The sequence below is a fragment of the Gadus morhua genome, chromosome 17 (assembly GCF_902167405.1).
Source record: "Gadus morhua chromosome 17, gadMor3.0, whole genome shotgun sequence".
In the NCBI taxonomy this organism is placed as follows: domain Eukaryota; kingdom Metazoa; phylum Chordata; class Actinopteri; order Gadiformes; family Gadidae; genus Gadus; species Gadus morhua.
In genome coordinates this window covers 8022247-8038352 of record NC_044064.1, presented here as the reverse complement: position 1 = coordinate 8038352, position 16106 = coordinate 8022247, and the positions used below count along the sequence as shown (strand labels likewise).

At 46.0% G+C, this 16106-nt stretch overlaps 2 protein-coding genes across 2 annotated transcripts in view; one reads left to right on the top strand and one right to left on the bottom strand.

Annotated features, from left to right (window-relative positions):
• Positions 1-16106, bottom strand: part of lrch4 (leucine-rich repeats and calponin homology (CH) domain containing 4) — a 310321-nt gene that overhangs the window by 150251 nt on the left and 143964 nt on the right. The gene's annotated exons all lie outside the window — the stretch shown is intronic.
• Positions 21-3336, top strand: si:dkey-165a24.9 (probable G-protein coupled receptor 132). Its single transcript, XM_030337853.1, has 3 exons — positions 21-729; positions 1150-2079; positions 2403-3336. The coding sequence occupies exons 2-3, from the start codon at positions 1499-1501 to the stop codon at positions 2812-2814; spliced, it is 993 nt and encodes a 330-aa protein (XP_030193713.1). The 5' UTR covers positions 21-729; positions 1150-1498; the 3' UTR covers positions 2815-3336.

The window sequence follows — 16106 nt, the reverse complement described above, 5'->3', positions numbered from 1 at the left end:
AGTATCAAATATATAGTTATAGTAGTCATCTGAATATATAGTTATAGTAGTCATCACATGGATCCTATTCAAAACAAAAACATGGTTCTTTGTTATGCCATAGCCAAAATGAAGATTAGGGCCACAGTGATCACACTTCAAGCATAACCTAATCCCAAAGAACTATCCTGATACTTTTACACAGTACCCATACGTTGACATTATTCTGAACATATGTTGATATTTGATATTCTCAACATTCTCCTATGGTACACACAATCCACCTTCCCCACCTGCACTGAATTAATGAAAACATTAGATGCTAAATATATTGCAGGTACCTAGCCCTATCGACATGAGATGCATCTAATCTCAGCTGCTGATCTCACCGCTCGTCCTCCTTAGTCACCGGTTCTCCATCACACAAAACTAAATTGCTAGAATCGAGCGAGCAAAAAGTGAGTAAGAAACCTTGAACAACAGGAAGACACAGAGAGAGACCAAGAGGTGGGGGGGGGGCGTGAGGTTCCTGGATAGACGAGGCGTTCTCCCTGAACAGGAACTTGCCTTTTAAAAAACGGGAGAAGTGGTTTTCCTGTGGAGGAAACGATCAGAGAATAGTGGAGGCCCAGCCGAGACACTTTGTTCTCATTGTAGCGACACACTGGTCAGGCAACTAGCCGAGCAGAAGCTCACACGGTTCTCCTGTGGCGCACTGTGATTCCTTGATCCCAGTCGGAACGCTAGAAGGTGAGTCTCCCAGGTTTGACAATAAAGGTCTGCATCTGACATTTAGCCGACCATGGTTAATCAATTGGAAGTAAAAATGTATTTAATTTAGTTTTGTAGTTCGTACTAGTCAATTCATAATTTGCACTTGGAACGGATGGGATCAAAACTTAGGAAATTAAGTTCCAATATTTTATAAGAGCATGACAAGAACATGGATCTTGAAAGCATGTAGATTTCTATTCGCTTGAAATTGTGATGTTTCTCAACCTAACAATTAAATATTACGGCAACATTTTGCCCTCAACAAAACTGCTGTACATTCTCTTATATCAGATGACATGCTTTAGAATCACTGGCTGTTTTTATCTTAGCGAGTTGTTTTTGTTGGTGTTTGGCTAAATCTTCAACCGTCTAACTCCCGTTCTCTCTTTCTATTAGGAACAAGGTGCGATCTGGGTAATAAAGTTATTTCCTTTGAGCCTCAATGAAAGCTGTGAACTTTTTTATGAATTAGAGAAAATGGCAGAGGGGGCCATACTATGCAATATGGAAGACTACAGAGATGGAAGCACAAAGAGAAAACGCTAGTACTACAAAGATCAAAATGTAGAAATGCCACAGCATTCCATTCAATCTCATCCTACCCAAATCTCTCACTTTATCAGATTATTTGTGAGCAAATTAACCCAATGTGCTGTCATTTGGCAGATATCATTTTCTACATTCTACTGAAAACAAGGATTTTTACCATGTAAGGCGTTGGAGTGATTATGTACTGACAGCGATTATGTTCAATGCAAGCTGCAACCTCCCCCTCAATACAGACACCGTGTGTCTGACCTACATCTACAGTGTGATTTTCACATTTGGCCTGCCTAGCAACCTCCTGTCGCTTTGGGGACTGTACCAACTGGGCCGCTCAGGCGGGGCTGGCTGTCAGCTCGTCCTCATCCTCAACCTTCTTCTGTCAGACCTTCTCCAGCTTCTCACTCTACCGGTGTGGATCCTCTACCTCCAGGGGGGCCATCGCTGGCCCTACGGCCGGCCAGCCTGCGAGCTGGTGGGCTACGTATTCTACGTCAATGTGTACGCAAGCGTCATGTTCCTGTGCCTGATAGCGCTGGACCGCTGCCTGGCGATTGTTTACCCGCTGTGCAGCCGCGGTGTGCGAACCGTGAGGGTGGCGGTGGCGGCCGGCATGGCAGTCTGGACCCTGACCTTCTTGTTCTGCCTGTCCGGGCTGCTGCCCTCGGTGTTTGACCCCGAGAGGCTGCTGTGCTTGGAGCAGTACCCCGTCAGCCCGAGATACGCCAAATTTAAGATAGCCACGACGGCCCTTGGGTTTCTGCTGCCGTGCGCCATACTAGGGTGAGCTCCTCTTCCTGTTTTGTTAATGGGTTCTGTTCTTTGGGATACACTTCTTGTGCTAAACATGTGATTGACGCTAAAACACGCAGGATTGGCTTATATTTATGTTTTCGTCAACCTTGTAATGCCTATCTATATTATAACATTAATTTAAGTGGGTTAAGTTTCACAAGACATACAAACATCAAGATGATGTTTGTTGAGAGCGATCGAAGCTTGAAGTGAGCCGTTAGACACCGCACCAGAGAGCCTCCCATCCGTCTCACAACCACATTTCTTATGCGGTACATATTGGTGCTGTCTCTGCTGTTGTCCCCTCTCAGCTACACCTCGGCCCGCATCGGTCTGACGCTACGGAGGTCCCCCTCCGTCTCCCACCAGGAGCGCAACAAAATCGTAGGCATCCTCGTGGTCATCACCGTCAACTTCATGGCGGTCTTCGGGCCGTACCACCTGGTTGGCGGGTACCGCTTCGTGTCCCTGCTGCTGACCGACGAGCCGTGCCGCCAGGAGCGCTCCCTCTTCCTGGTGTACCGGCTGTGCTACGGCCTGACCAGCCTCAACACACTGCTGGACCCCCTCTTCTACATCTTCCTGTGCTCGTACGCCCGGATGGAGCTACGCAGGTCGCTGCCCTGCGTCAAGAGACGGCGGGCCCCCCCGCGGCCCGGCCCGCCCACAGAGCCAGGCTCTCCAACCCCCGAGAGCGCCTCCTCCAAAGCATTGTGGGAATGAGGCCATGGGAGGTGATAGGTTGGGCAGGATGACATCATCACGTGAGATGATTAAAGTGAGAGGTGTTTTAAGGGGAAGGAAGGGGGGAAGGCATACTGAGGAAGATCCAGTGGCTTTGTTTTTGCTTTCTTCTCACATGGGATCACCAATAAGGCTTCTGTATCGACAATGCCGTGGCTCCCCCAAGTGGTGAGAATTGTCCTGGATCACAAGGGTAATTCAACATTCTTCCTTCAATTTAGTAAAACTTTACAACTAGTGTATAGTCGTGAATTCATTCACACTTAAGTTGGTTGAATACAGATGAGTCTGGAAGGAAGAGAGAGTTTGGTGGATATTTTACTGGGTAAATAAATAAATATTTCAATCATTCAAGGATTTCTTATGCCTTGATTTTGCATCTTTGTATCAATCAAATGTTAATGGAATTGTTCAATAGTATAGTAACTGAACAATAACTGTGCAAAAAATTAAAATGATGACCCATTATAAAATAAAGATAGGCTATGCATATTTCCCCAATTCGATTGCCATGTCATGATTTAGGCCTTGATATAAAAAACAATCTGTGTGGATCCTTTTTTGTTCATGCAATTGCTGGAAAAAAAATGAATGTATTTCAAAGGCAATTTCTGTCCATTTCGTTGTAACATTATGGATTGGCAGTTCACACATATAAAATTGCAATATTTAGGTCTAATTCTAAATTTTCGCGAATTCTGGAACTTACTATTGACTAAAAACGATGCGCTATGCATATTTATCAATAAAAAAAAAAATTATAGCCTGAGCCTTCTCAACATTGTACACTGCCGATGTAAAATCTCTGTCATGCAGTTTGTTTTTGCATACAAAAGCATGCATGTGTTTGTTGTGGTCAAGGCCTTATGTAGATTACACAGAGCAAAGATCCCTCCGATAGGATGCCAACATGGTTTACAAGTTGCTTTTTTTTTACCTTTTAAAATATATATATATATATTTTGATTTATAAACATGTCACAAACATAGCTGCAAAATTAATAGGTCTCCCCACACCCACATCGTCAGAGATCAATCTCAAGGCCATCTCACGCATCGCATTTATAACAGCACAGGACAACACACAGCCACTCGACTTCCACTTCACCATTATGACCCCTGGAAGCAGATACAGGTCCCTGTTGTGCAGGAGGACTCGCTACGGCAAAAGCCTGGTGCCTGCAACCATAGCAGCCCTCAACAAAAGGTCAAGAACAAAACACTCCAGTTCTAATTTGTCTGCGTTATATATATATTGTCTCCATGTTATTTTTGTTGTGTTTGTTGTCCATTTTTTATTAACTATCGGCGTGTACCTTTACTTGTGATGTGAAAATGAATTTCCCCTTGGGGACAATAAAGTCTAAAGTTGAAATGATGGATGCAAACTAAACAGAAATTCAATCTTTCCACTTTGATGGAAACAGAAACCAAGTTACCATACCTGTAGAACTTCCCAATAGGTGTAACTATTACTATATATATATATATTGGAAGTGATAGATGTTATGATTATGTTCTGGGGTATTTCAGGAAATATGTGTGAACATTTACCCCCTTATTCCGAATGTAGGCATATTTTATGTTATATTTTATGTATGTTAGTGGTGTAGTCTATTTTATTGTAGTGGGTATACTGTGATGATTCCCTCCCAGCCTCGTACAAAACCGTCCGACCGGTACGTGTACGTGTGTGGCGCTTATGGGGTGTCGCACCACACTCGCCTCGCAGGGGTCTACAACCCGCTGATTTAAGAGTATAACGATTATCAACAATCATGGAAAGCTGAGTAGGTTTATCAGTTTTAATAACAGTATGAACAAATAGAACACAAAAATGACAAGTTGTCCTTTCTATAGTAGCAATAGCACATGCTAAACAAGGACAAAATCTACTCAAAATAATTTAATGAACTGTTTACATCCATGGCTAACCAGTGCATGAGAAGGAGATGACAGGAGACTAATGTTTCACTCTTTCAATTGCTCTAATTTGAGCTCTTACTGTTGTTATGTAACATACCATACAGTAATTGAATTGTGTAAAAGTGTGAAATTACTGCACCTTAAAAATGACCATGAATTAGCTATACTCTCATTTGCATAGTGATTAACATTATGAATTTCAATTGTGTATACCAACTGTATGTTGGCTGACATTTACCTATAACTTTTTTTCCCTCCACTCTAACCGAGGATGCCTGTTTTTAAATTCCCTAGCCTGACACCCAGTCTGAAAGGCTGGCCAGGGGTTCTCATCTAAAAGTAACAAGGAGATATAAAGTGGGATTAAAACATTGTCTTCTGTTGACTACTTATTATGTGGTTTACACATTAATATGGGAGGACTGGACACACACACACGCACGCACACGCACGCACGCACACGCAAGAAGGAGGGGCTCGGCCCGCCAACTAACTTGCAGAGATGCAGGGGCAGCTTCGCGCTTCGTAACAGAGACAGGGCAGAGCGCGAGCGCGCATCGGGAATTTTATGAATGGTGAATGTAGGAGATAACTTCCCCTGCTTAAAGTATTTTATTGCAGTCATACCCAACCGATATTTCCGAAAAATAAACACAGAAGTGAAAGATCTGTCACAAGACGATTGATACGTATCCGTGCACATTTTTAAGTGGGTATACGCAATCCTGCGTATACCCAATCCTGGTGCGTTCCTAGTGGGTATACGGCGTATACCTGCGTATCACGTAGACTACACCATAATTATACCAGGTTACAGGTTTGTTTAATATCATTCCTGGTCTCCAGACTGTGTGTCTGTGTATGCGCAACTAGTCCCAGTGAGCAGGTGGCCACGCCTTTAGGTCGCATTTAATTCACTTGATGGTCAGGACTAGTAGGCCTACGCCTTGCCGGTGAGTGATTATAAACTAGCATGCTAGTAATTCAAATCAAGAATTAATATCACGGGAATGTTTGTATAATTTCAGTGGTTAATTCTGGGTTTTGTGTTTGTGTTTTCGTTGCAGGTTTACAAACTATCTATCTGTGTAACTAACTAACCAACAAAACGAATTAGTTATTGTCAACTTGAGAGGCTAGCGTAGCTTGGTAGTCAGGCTACCTAGCGCGTGGATGCTTATTGTTTATGTGAGTGCAATACAAGTTCATAAAGTTACTCGAGTTGTATCCGCCGTACTGTAGCGCTGTAGCAGGTAGCTTAGTGAAAACTGGACAGTTGTAAACCGTCGTCGGAGCCGTGCCAGAGATTACACGGACCCCGAGCGGAGGAGCCATCGTTGATGACCGGCGCCGGGAGCGGAGACCCGGAGTCAGTAACGCCATTAGGAGCCGAAGCCAAGAGCTAACGGGGCCGTTAAAGTGCTGAAGAACTTCCACAACCGTGAGTAAGGCCACGTTTACATCTAGCGTTTTTTGTAACAGGGATAAATTGAGCCGACCATTTAAAAAAAAAAAAAAAAAGCTGGCAGCGTTTTTTGTCCAAAAAGCGCCGAGAGCGTTTTTTCTATCGCGTAGCACCAGGCTACCCACATAGTTGTTACAAAATAGCAAGAAACAGGCGATTGGCACTTGCATTGGCCCTAGCTGACGACGAGGAGAAGCATGTACCTACACGTTTGTGGTTGCACGATATCACTCGGGGAAGGCTGCAGCAAGGTGCCTACCATCATTTAGTCCAGGAGCTTCGTTTCGATGATGCGCGATTTGCGGCGTACTTTAGACTGAACAAATGTCAGTTTGAACAGCTGTTGCGGATCTTTGCGCCATCCATCGCGAAGCTTGACACCAAGGTCAGACAGGCCATTAGCCCAGAAGAACGGCTCTGCATTTGTCTGCGGTGAGTTGTACTTGCTAACTTCCCTCTTTGATCTAGCCTACCATGTCATGATTATAGTGAAGTCAGTATCATTTTACATGCTGCCCAAAACTTTACAGTAGCCTATAGGCCTAAAGTCAAATCTGAAATGCACAGCCTAGATTTACAAGGGCATTTTTAAATGTAAGCTAACTTAATATTTGAATACATTGTCATGCATTTAGTCTTTAAAATGTATGAGAAATCATTATATGAATACATGATCAAGTACATATATAACAGAATTGCTTTTACTGTACAGGTACTTGGCAACAGGAGATTCCTTCAGGTCTGTTGCCTTTTGCTTCAGGGTGGGTGCCAGCACTGCGGCTGGAATAGTGAACGAGGTGTGTGCGGCGATTTGGAACTCTCTCCTGGCTGATTACATGCCCATGTCAGATGCAGCAGAGTGGAGGAAGATAGCTGCTGTGCAGGGGCAAAACTTAATAAAAATAGCTCTTGCTCGTCCTGCTCCCTGTTCATAGCCTCCAGCACCCGTGGCTGGTATGGCGTCACAGTGCTCTCCTGCGACCTCCTCCTCCCTGGGACTTGTGTAGCTTCTCTTGGTGGTGGTGGTGGTGGTGGTGGTGGTTGGGGCCTAGGACTTGCACTGCTGTGCACAGAGTCATCCATTGCAGCCTGTCAGGGACCAGAAAACACAATTAAATAAATTAACCTTCACGGCTCATACTATTACCATACCAGGTGAGACTTGTTAACAGATATAACCCTTCAGTGTCATAGCAGCACAGCAGGCTACTGTCTTAAATCACCTACTGCAATATCCTACAGCTTCAGCTACATTTGACGTAATGACTCTTGATTTAACCTACTTATCATTACCCCATTCTCTCCTGCTGTTCCTTCTCCTCCACTCTCGTATATGGAATTTAATAAACTCTCTGGTGTCTCTGTAATTTCTTCCTGAGGTTTAGAGTAGTTAGAAGTTGTTTCTCTGTCCTGGACGTGGGGTTCCAAGAAAGACCACAGACGTTTGGTGCCTCCCTCTGATCCACTTTGTTTTTCTTTTTGCTCTTTTCTCTGCCTCCGGTACATGTCCCTTAAATACTTCCATTTAGCCTGACAGGCCTCCCCTATGTAGATAGGTAAACAACAATTAGCTACGTCTGGGTCTAGGTCTGCCTGTTGTGCACTGTAATCAGATAAACTTTATTTCTTTGAACTATCTCCCAGAACACATTTATCAACCAAGAAACCGTTTCGACAGGCTCTTGATGTTCCTGGAAGACCAAAAGTCATTGCTCGTGAGGTTTGAACAGTTGCTTCCCAGCAAGCCATGGCCTGCTAATGCTCCTGAGTGACCAAGCTACTGGGAGAAATCGGGTGACGGGTGGAGAGAAAAGAAGTCGTTCACTAAGACTACAGCAATTGAAGTCGAAAGAGACTCCAAGCAGATACCATGTGCCGTGTCTGGCGGTGAATAACATGGAGGTAAACTGTTTCGTTGTAAAACTTTGAGGTTCCACGAGATGATCCGCTACGGGATGGAAGACATCGTCAAAATGGATCGACTGGTGAGTTCGGAGCGGCTGGAGCAGTTTTTCCCTGAAGCTAAACTGGGAGAACTGGCCCGCCCAGGGAAGATCGATCTATTGATCAGTGCTCGAGAAGGCCGATTAGCTCCACAAAGACTGCAACGGGTCAACGACCTGGTGTTGTGGGATGGTCCTCTAGGCAAGACAGTGAGTGGTGTGCATCTCACTGGTTTTAAACCAGTGAGACCTCTTCGAAGAAGTGGAGGTGACCACATGGCAGTCAGAGACGCACTTCGCACACTCCATGAGGACGGTAGCAGTCAAAGTTGAAGAACACTTTGTGGCAGGGCCAGGAAGCCATTTGGAACGAGAGAGCAGTATGGAAGTTCGAACGACCGCAGCATGCAATAAAGAGATCCTTGAGTGGCTAAAATGGGATAGCATCGGTGCTGCCTATGACCCTACCTGTGGAGGGTGTCGAAAGTGCCCACCAGGAGGAAAGGAGATGTCCCTGGCTGACGAGAAAGAGCTGGAGATAATAAGGGCAGGTCTAACCTTCAGAGAGAGTGACATCCATAGCGACCAGCCACACTGGGATGCGACGTACCCCTGGAAGGAAAACCCAGCCTCTCTTCCCAACAACTGAAAGGCTGTGGAAGCAATGTTCCTGAGGGCTGAGAAGCGGCTCATGAAAGACCCCGTGTGGAAAGAAGCTTACATGAGGCAAGTGCACGAGATGGTAGACAGGGGAGCTGCCGTTAAGATCACTAAGGACGTGATGGACAGCTGGAATGGTGCCGTGTGGTGGGTGAGCCACCTAACCGCACCAAACCCCCACTCAGTGACTACACCGGTGCGCCTCGTCTGGAATAGTAGCCCCGAGTTCAGAGGGGTGAGCATGAATGGCATTTTGCTCAAAGGCCCAGCCGTCCTAAACCCTATCAGAGCGGTTCTCCTCAGATTCCGGGAAGGAGAACATGCAGCCATCGGAGACATCACCAAGATGTATAATGAAAGATGAGAAAATGAAATGTATAATGAAAGATGAGATTGAGGATTTTGCTGTCGTGAGGGTGAACATGGGAGATAAACCAGCGGGGTGCATTGCGCAGATTGCCATGCGAGAGACCGCGAAGTTACCCCAGAATTCTGATATGAAGGAGGAAAGAAGAGTCCTTGTGGAAGACTCCTACGTTGATTACGTCCAACAATGACCCACACTGTCTAGACAAGATCCTGAAGGGAGTGGAGAAGATACTGAAAGCAGGAGGCTTTTACCTCAAGCCCTGGGTCCGGTCTGGTCAGAGTGGGAGGCGGGACGGGACAGGGTCCAAGCCAGTGACTCTGGTGTTGCCCAACCAGCTAAGGGAGGAATATAACAATGCCCTGGGGGTTGGTTATCTAGTGCAAGAGGACAAACTCTTTGTGATGGTCTCCATCAACTTCTCCAGAAGGAAGAGGAAGATGAGAACTGAGATTGACCTCACTGAAGAAGAAGTAGAAGTAAAGACACCAAACCCACTGACTTGTCTTGTTCTACTGAGCCAGATCGCCGGGTTGTATGACCCGATCGGTCTCGCAACACCTGTGAAACAGAAAGGAGTGATTCTTGTGAGAAGAGCCTTCCAGGAAGCTGGCAAGCTTACCAAAGATACCTGGGATGAACCTCTGTCTGACGAGCTCAGAGGAAAAGCAATTGAACTGTTTAAGGAGTACGCTCGTCTGGGTAGCATCAAGTTCCACAGAAGCCTCACGCCCTCCGACTGGAGGGGTAAACCCTGGGGTATCACGTTTTCTGACGGGAGCTGTGAGTCCTATGGTGCTGTACTGTACTTGCGATGGGAGACGTCATATGGTGTGGTCACCCGGCTGGTAGAGTCAAAAGCCATGTTAACCCCCCTCGACCAGAAAGGTGACGCGGTCAAGGCTGAGGTCTGTGGGGCTGTCTTTGCCTCACGTCTAAAGGGATACGTATCGAAGCATGGACGATTGGACGTGGAGAAGTGGTACCACTTCATTGACAGTCAGACAGTGCTGGGAGCCATCCAGAGAGAGAGCTACGGATTCCAGACATTCTTCGCGATCAAGTCGGAGAGATTCAGAAGGCTGGGCCCATAACTGACTGGTGGTGGATACCAGGCGAGGTCAACATCGCTGATCTAGTCACGAGGGGGTGCCCTCCTGAACTGCTGGGTGAGAACTCTGTGTGGCAGAAAGGTCCCAAGTTCCTGTCTAGTCCAGTGGAGGATTGGCCCATGAAGTCCGCTTCAGAAGTGGCAGCTGATGCTAGGGAGATGGTGAGCAAACTCCAGAGAAAGGCCTTTTCGCCAGTCCTCACCAGAGCTCAAGCCGAGAAGTTGTTAAACCCTGCAAGTCCTGTTGGTGAAGGTCCAATAGTCACAGATGGAGTACAGTGTTTCCCCTAGGATGGATTTGCAGCAGCGGAGGTGAAATGTTATGTTTTTCTTTACAAGTATAATCTTTAAAACTATTATTTACATTTATTTAACAAAAAATATTTTATATCAACAACCACCCTATACATTAAAATCCCATAACCCAAATACTACAACAATCGAAAAGGTCTGTGCCTCAAACCAATGCATCTTCCCACTCCCTCCCCTCTCCCCATCACAAAGGTTGTAGTAGGAGCATAAATAGGCCATGCCTCTATTGAACAAGTTTTGGGGCTCTAGAGTCAATAATGGCGACGCTACTGAAGATGTTGCTAAAAAAAATGCATATTGACATTTTTGCTAAAAATAAATTTCTTAAAAATAAGTAGAGATATATTTTTCAAAACATAAGGTTGCAGTAAGACCATAAGGAGCCCATGCATATGGAAAACTTTTTAGGGATCTAGAGTCAATAATGGCAACGCTATTGAAATTGTTCCTAAATAAAAAATCTTAAAAAATAAGAGATACATTTTTCCAAACTAAAGGTTGTAGTAGGACGATGAAGAGGTCATGCTTCTATGGAACCAGTTTTGGGGCTCTAGAGTCAATAATGGCGACGCTATTGAAATTCTACTATTGTGGTCGTTTTCAGTTTTGCACTTTGCAGACGGTCCCTAAGCTTGCGGCTGAAAGCCGACTGCTTGTAGAAGCCAATGCAATTCACCGTTCGCTAAACACGGCTCGTTTGGATGAAAACTATGTTGTAGCTGGTTCTCTGGGTTACTACACTCAATTGTGTCGCAACGATGTTTCACTGATGATCTATTGAACTGCAAACTACTAATCTGCGGAAGTTCCACCGTTAGTATGAAGCTCTCCTCTCCTCTTGTTAAAAAAAAAGAAATTCAGCAGCGGCGGTCATATTTCAGCAGCGGCGTATCGCCGCTGCTAGGTGCATATAGGGGAAACACTGGAGTTAGCGGTGCTCCAGCACCCTCAGAAAATGGGATGAAATTTACCTCAATTGTGACCAAGGAAACGGAGACGCTGTGGGGAGCCACGCTCATAGACCAAGTGGATCCAAGAAGGCGCAGTTCTCTAACTAAGCTCTCTGGAGTAGTCGGTTATGTCCGCAGAGCTGTGAAGAAGTGGTTGGCCCGTGTAGGCAGGCCCCTATGCCAGCAAAGTGGGGGGCAGTACTGACAGTAAAGGAACGCAAAGCTGCATTCCAAGACCTGTGCCTAGCCACCCAGGAGGGAGTTACGTTGCCTGTGACGACGCTAAACAGGCTCGTTGTCAGCAGGGATGAAGTCTCAGGACGCCTGCTGAGATGCCATGGTAGAGTCCAGGCCATTACCCAGGGAGAGACCAGTGTGCCCCTGGTCCCCTACAATGCGTGGATCAGCACCCTTCTCACACGAGAGGCCCATGAAGCTAACCACGAAGGTGTTGCTGGCACACTCCTCCGGGTGAGGTCTAAAGCATGGGTGGTTCTAGGACCAAGGATTGCCAGAAATGTCATTGACTCCTGTATGCACTGTCGAAAGGCCAAAGCGAGAATGTGCAAACAGGTGATGAGTGAGCTCCCCCTCGAACGAACTGAACCAGCCGCACCCTTCGAATTTACAACATTGGACCTTTTCGGCCCCTATGTCGTTAAAGATACTATAAGACGAAGAACAAAGATGAAAGTCTGGGGTGTGGTGTTCAGCTGTATGGCTTCGAGAGCAGTACATGCTGATATTGTGGAAGATCTGTCGACGGAAGGATTCCTGAAAGCATACCAGCGCTTCACAGCTCTCAGGGGTCACCCAAGAAAGCTCTGGTCAGATCAAGGGACCAACTTTGTGGGCGCCAGGCCAGTATTACAGGAGTTGTATGAGTTCCTAAGTAGCATCGACAAGGATCAAGTCCAGAAGAAGGCGGCAGCTGTAGGAACTGACTGGATGTGGGTGTTTCACCCGGCGGACTCTCCCCACCGAAATGGGGCAGCTGAAGCAGCTGTCCGTGTACTCAAGAGAGGGTTAAGCTGTGTTGGCGTGGAAGGTAACCTGACAGCGCTTGAGTTCCAGACCCTGCTGTACCTGGCCTGTAACCTGTCAAATGAGAGACCAATTGATGCCAGAGCCCAGGTACAAGATGAGGCCGTCGAATTCATCACTCCCAACTCTCTTCTGCTCGGTCGCGCAGGACCCAGTGGGGACTCCCGAGGCTTTGAGTATCCTACTTACCCCGTCGTGGGTCTGAGAGCAATCCAGATCGAGGTCGACAAGTTCTGGAAGAGGTGGAACCAGCTGGCAGGTTCCAGGCCTCTACATCCGTCAGAAGTGGCAGGCACCTGCTAGAAACGTTGCAGCGGGAGACCTGGTGTGGTTGGCTGACCAGAACGCGCTGAGGGGCCAGTTCAGGCAAGGTCGGTCGTGGAGATGTGTCCCGACGAGAAGGGCGTAGTACGAGATGTGAGGGTGAGAACATGTCAAAGCTGTCCAGTTTTCGGTGGACAGCCCAAGAGAAGCCGAGGTGTGCAGAACTATCCCTCCACCATCCTCCACAGGGACGTTAGGAGGTTGGTGGTTCTGCTTCCAGTGGAGAATCAAGACCCCCCCACTGCCATCCTAACGGAGGCTGGTGGTGTGTTTCGGTGAAGGATCAAGACCCCCCCACTAGCATCCTCCCAAATCAGTGGGCCAAGTGGGAGGTGTAGAACTTCCTAGTAAGTGTAACCATTACTTTATATATATATATATTGGAAGTGATAGATGTTATGATTATGTTCTGGGGTTTTTGAGGAAATATGTGTGAACATTTACCACCTTATTCCGAATGCAGGCATATATTATGTTATATTTTATCTATGTTATCATTATACCAGGTTACAGTTTATGATCATTCCTGGTCTCCAGACTGTGTGTCTGTGTATGCGCGACTAGTCCCAGTGCGCAGGTGGCCACGCCTTTAGGTCGCATTTAATTCAGTTGATGGTCAGAACTAGTACGCCTTGCCGGTGAGTGATTATAAACTAGCATGCTAGTAATTCAAATCAAGAATTAATATCACGGGAATGTTTGTATAATTTCATTGGTTAATTCTGGGTTCTGTGTTTGTGTTTTCGTTGCAGGTTTACAAACTATCTATCTGTATAACTAACTAACCAACAACTAATAAGTTATTGTCAACTTGAGAGGCTAACGAAGCTTGGTAGTCAGGCTACCTAGTGCGTGGATGCTTATTGTTTATGTGAGTGCAATAAAATTTCATAAAGTTACTCGAGTTGTATTCGCCGTACTTATCCTGAAACCCTTCCAGTGGGGAGTTTATTGAGCTATAGCAGGTAGCTTAGTGAAAACTGGACAATACCTATAGTGGTTGCCTACACCAAAACGGCCATTCAAAGCTTTGCAACGGTCTCAAAATCTCTGAGGCACGATGAGCCTCATTGAAGACCTCCAAATGCAGCATTACACACAGCTGAGTCATCTCCACAGTGATGTTCCTGTGACGCAATAAGGCAAACTGTGTTCTAATGAGTACGGTGCCATTTACCTGGGGGTTCCAGTAGCCACGTTTACATGAACATTTCTGATCAGATTACATTTCCAACTGGAATTGATCTACTGCTATGATGCGATCATAATGTACTGTATTTATCGCAGTTACAAAAGTGGTAAGCGATACGTTTGAAAGTCTCTTGCACACACATCTTGACTGGAGGCGACATAATAGACGTCTTATCAGTATTTGGCAATTTTATGTTTTTGTTTTTAATGAAAGCCAAGCAGGAGAGAGCTTTTCTCTCCCGGCTCCTTCAATTAAGAAAGAGGACAGCACAGCGACGTCAGTATCTCGTCCAGTCTCGTCCAATTTATCCACTCCTCTGCCGCAAACAAGACGCATTTGTATGAGAGTGCGCAGCCAAGACTGTTGGGAGAGAGGTATAACATGAATTAGTCAACAGAAATGGCGAGAACATTTTAGGATGAGAGGGCGTCATGAGAGTCATTGGTTAAATAATGCAAGCTCATTAAAAACATTGCGAGAGGAGGTAGCTGTACAAAAAGCCAATTCCGTAGGCAATGAGAGTTGCCATGGTGCTATACAAGTTGAGAAGCAGTGGCAAATCAGTTCAGGGTGCATTAAAGTCTCTCTTAGTGAAAAAAAAGTAGCCTCACTCAACCCAAACCAATCGAAATAATTGTATACATGTCGATTATAGTGGAGTACACCACCTCCTCTAATCCGATTGAAATTCTAATCTGATCAGAGAATTGTATTCCGATTGAGGCGTATATATGATTTATTTTTTAATTCCGATTGAGCTGTTCTTCCACTTCTAATCAGATCAGAAGTGTCCATGTAAACCCGGCTAGTGTCTCATATGGAATTACAGTGAACGGGCCATGGAAAAGGATCTCCTGATGGGGTTGGAGCTTGTGTGAAGCGGATGGCAGTTCAGGCTGTCCTAAAGGTACGGCCACACTGAACGCATTACGCGCCTAACCTGACGCTTGATCATTGTGTGTCACAAAAATGGTTCAGCGCGCCTAACGCGTCTACGCAGCTAGATGAGCCTGCCCAAAACGTATTTAACCCCCGCTACTTTTCTTTAGTTCCACAAACATGGCTGAGATCACCACCATCGCTGTGCTGTATTTGTTGTGGGAGTTCAAGGAGAGTAGGAAACCCAAACGCCACAGTGTTTGGGTGCATGATAGAGCTTAGATCGGGTCCAGAAAATCCAGCCCGACCTGGCCCGAGCCCGTGCAAGTTCTGTCCGAGCCCCGCCCGGCCCGACACATTAATTGTAATTATGAGCCCGAGCCATATTTGAACCCGACATTTTTTTTAATACATTTGTAACTTTGTACACATTTGTTACTTAGGCCTACTCTGCTAAATCTATATGTCAGGGATAATGTATAGAACGCCGATCATTATCAAACATACAAGCTGTAATAACTACTCCAGCCACAGATGGCAGTACCTTTAGACAGGTGAGGAAGCCGGAGCCAATACGTCACAAAGGCCACTAATGTTGACTCGTTCGTTCGCGAACCGGTTCGAATGAACAAGTCTTTAGGACGAACGAACCGAACCGGTTTGTTTCTCTCATTCGTCTCGTTCACCATTCGATTCACCAGAAACTCGACTGAACGAACAAACGAGTTTCTGGTAGCACTGACTCCACTGATTCTGACTGACTCAGCTGAGAACCGTGCAATTGCGTGCATTCCATGATGCGATTTACTGCTACCGGAAACCAGGCTGAACGAACAAACGACTCGCAAACGACTCCTCCCAGTTCAGTCGAGTTTCCGGTAGCACTGAGTCGGACTGACTCAGCTGAGAACCGTGCAATGGCGTGCATTCCATGGTGCGATTCACCGCTACCTGAGATTAGGCTGATTCGCGAACGACTTCTACCAGTTCAGTCGAGTTTCCGGTGAATCGATTCACTGGAAACACGACCCAACTGGGAAGAGTCGTTCGCGAATCTTTTGTTCGTTCAGCCTGGTTTCTGGTAGCGGTAAATCGCAT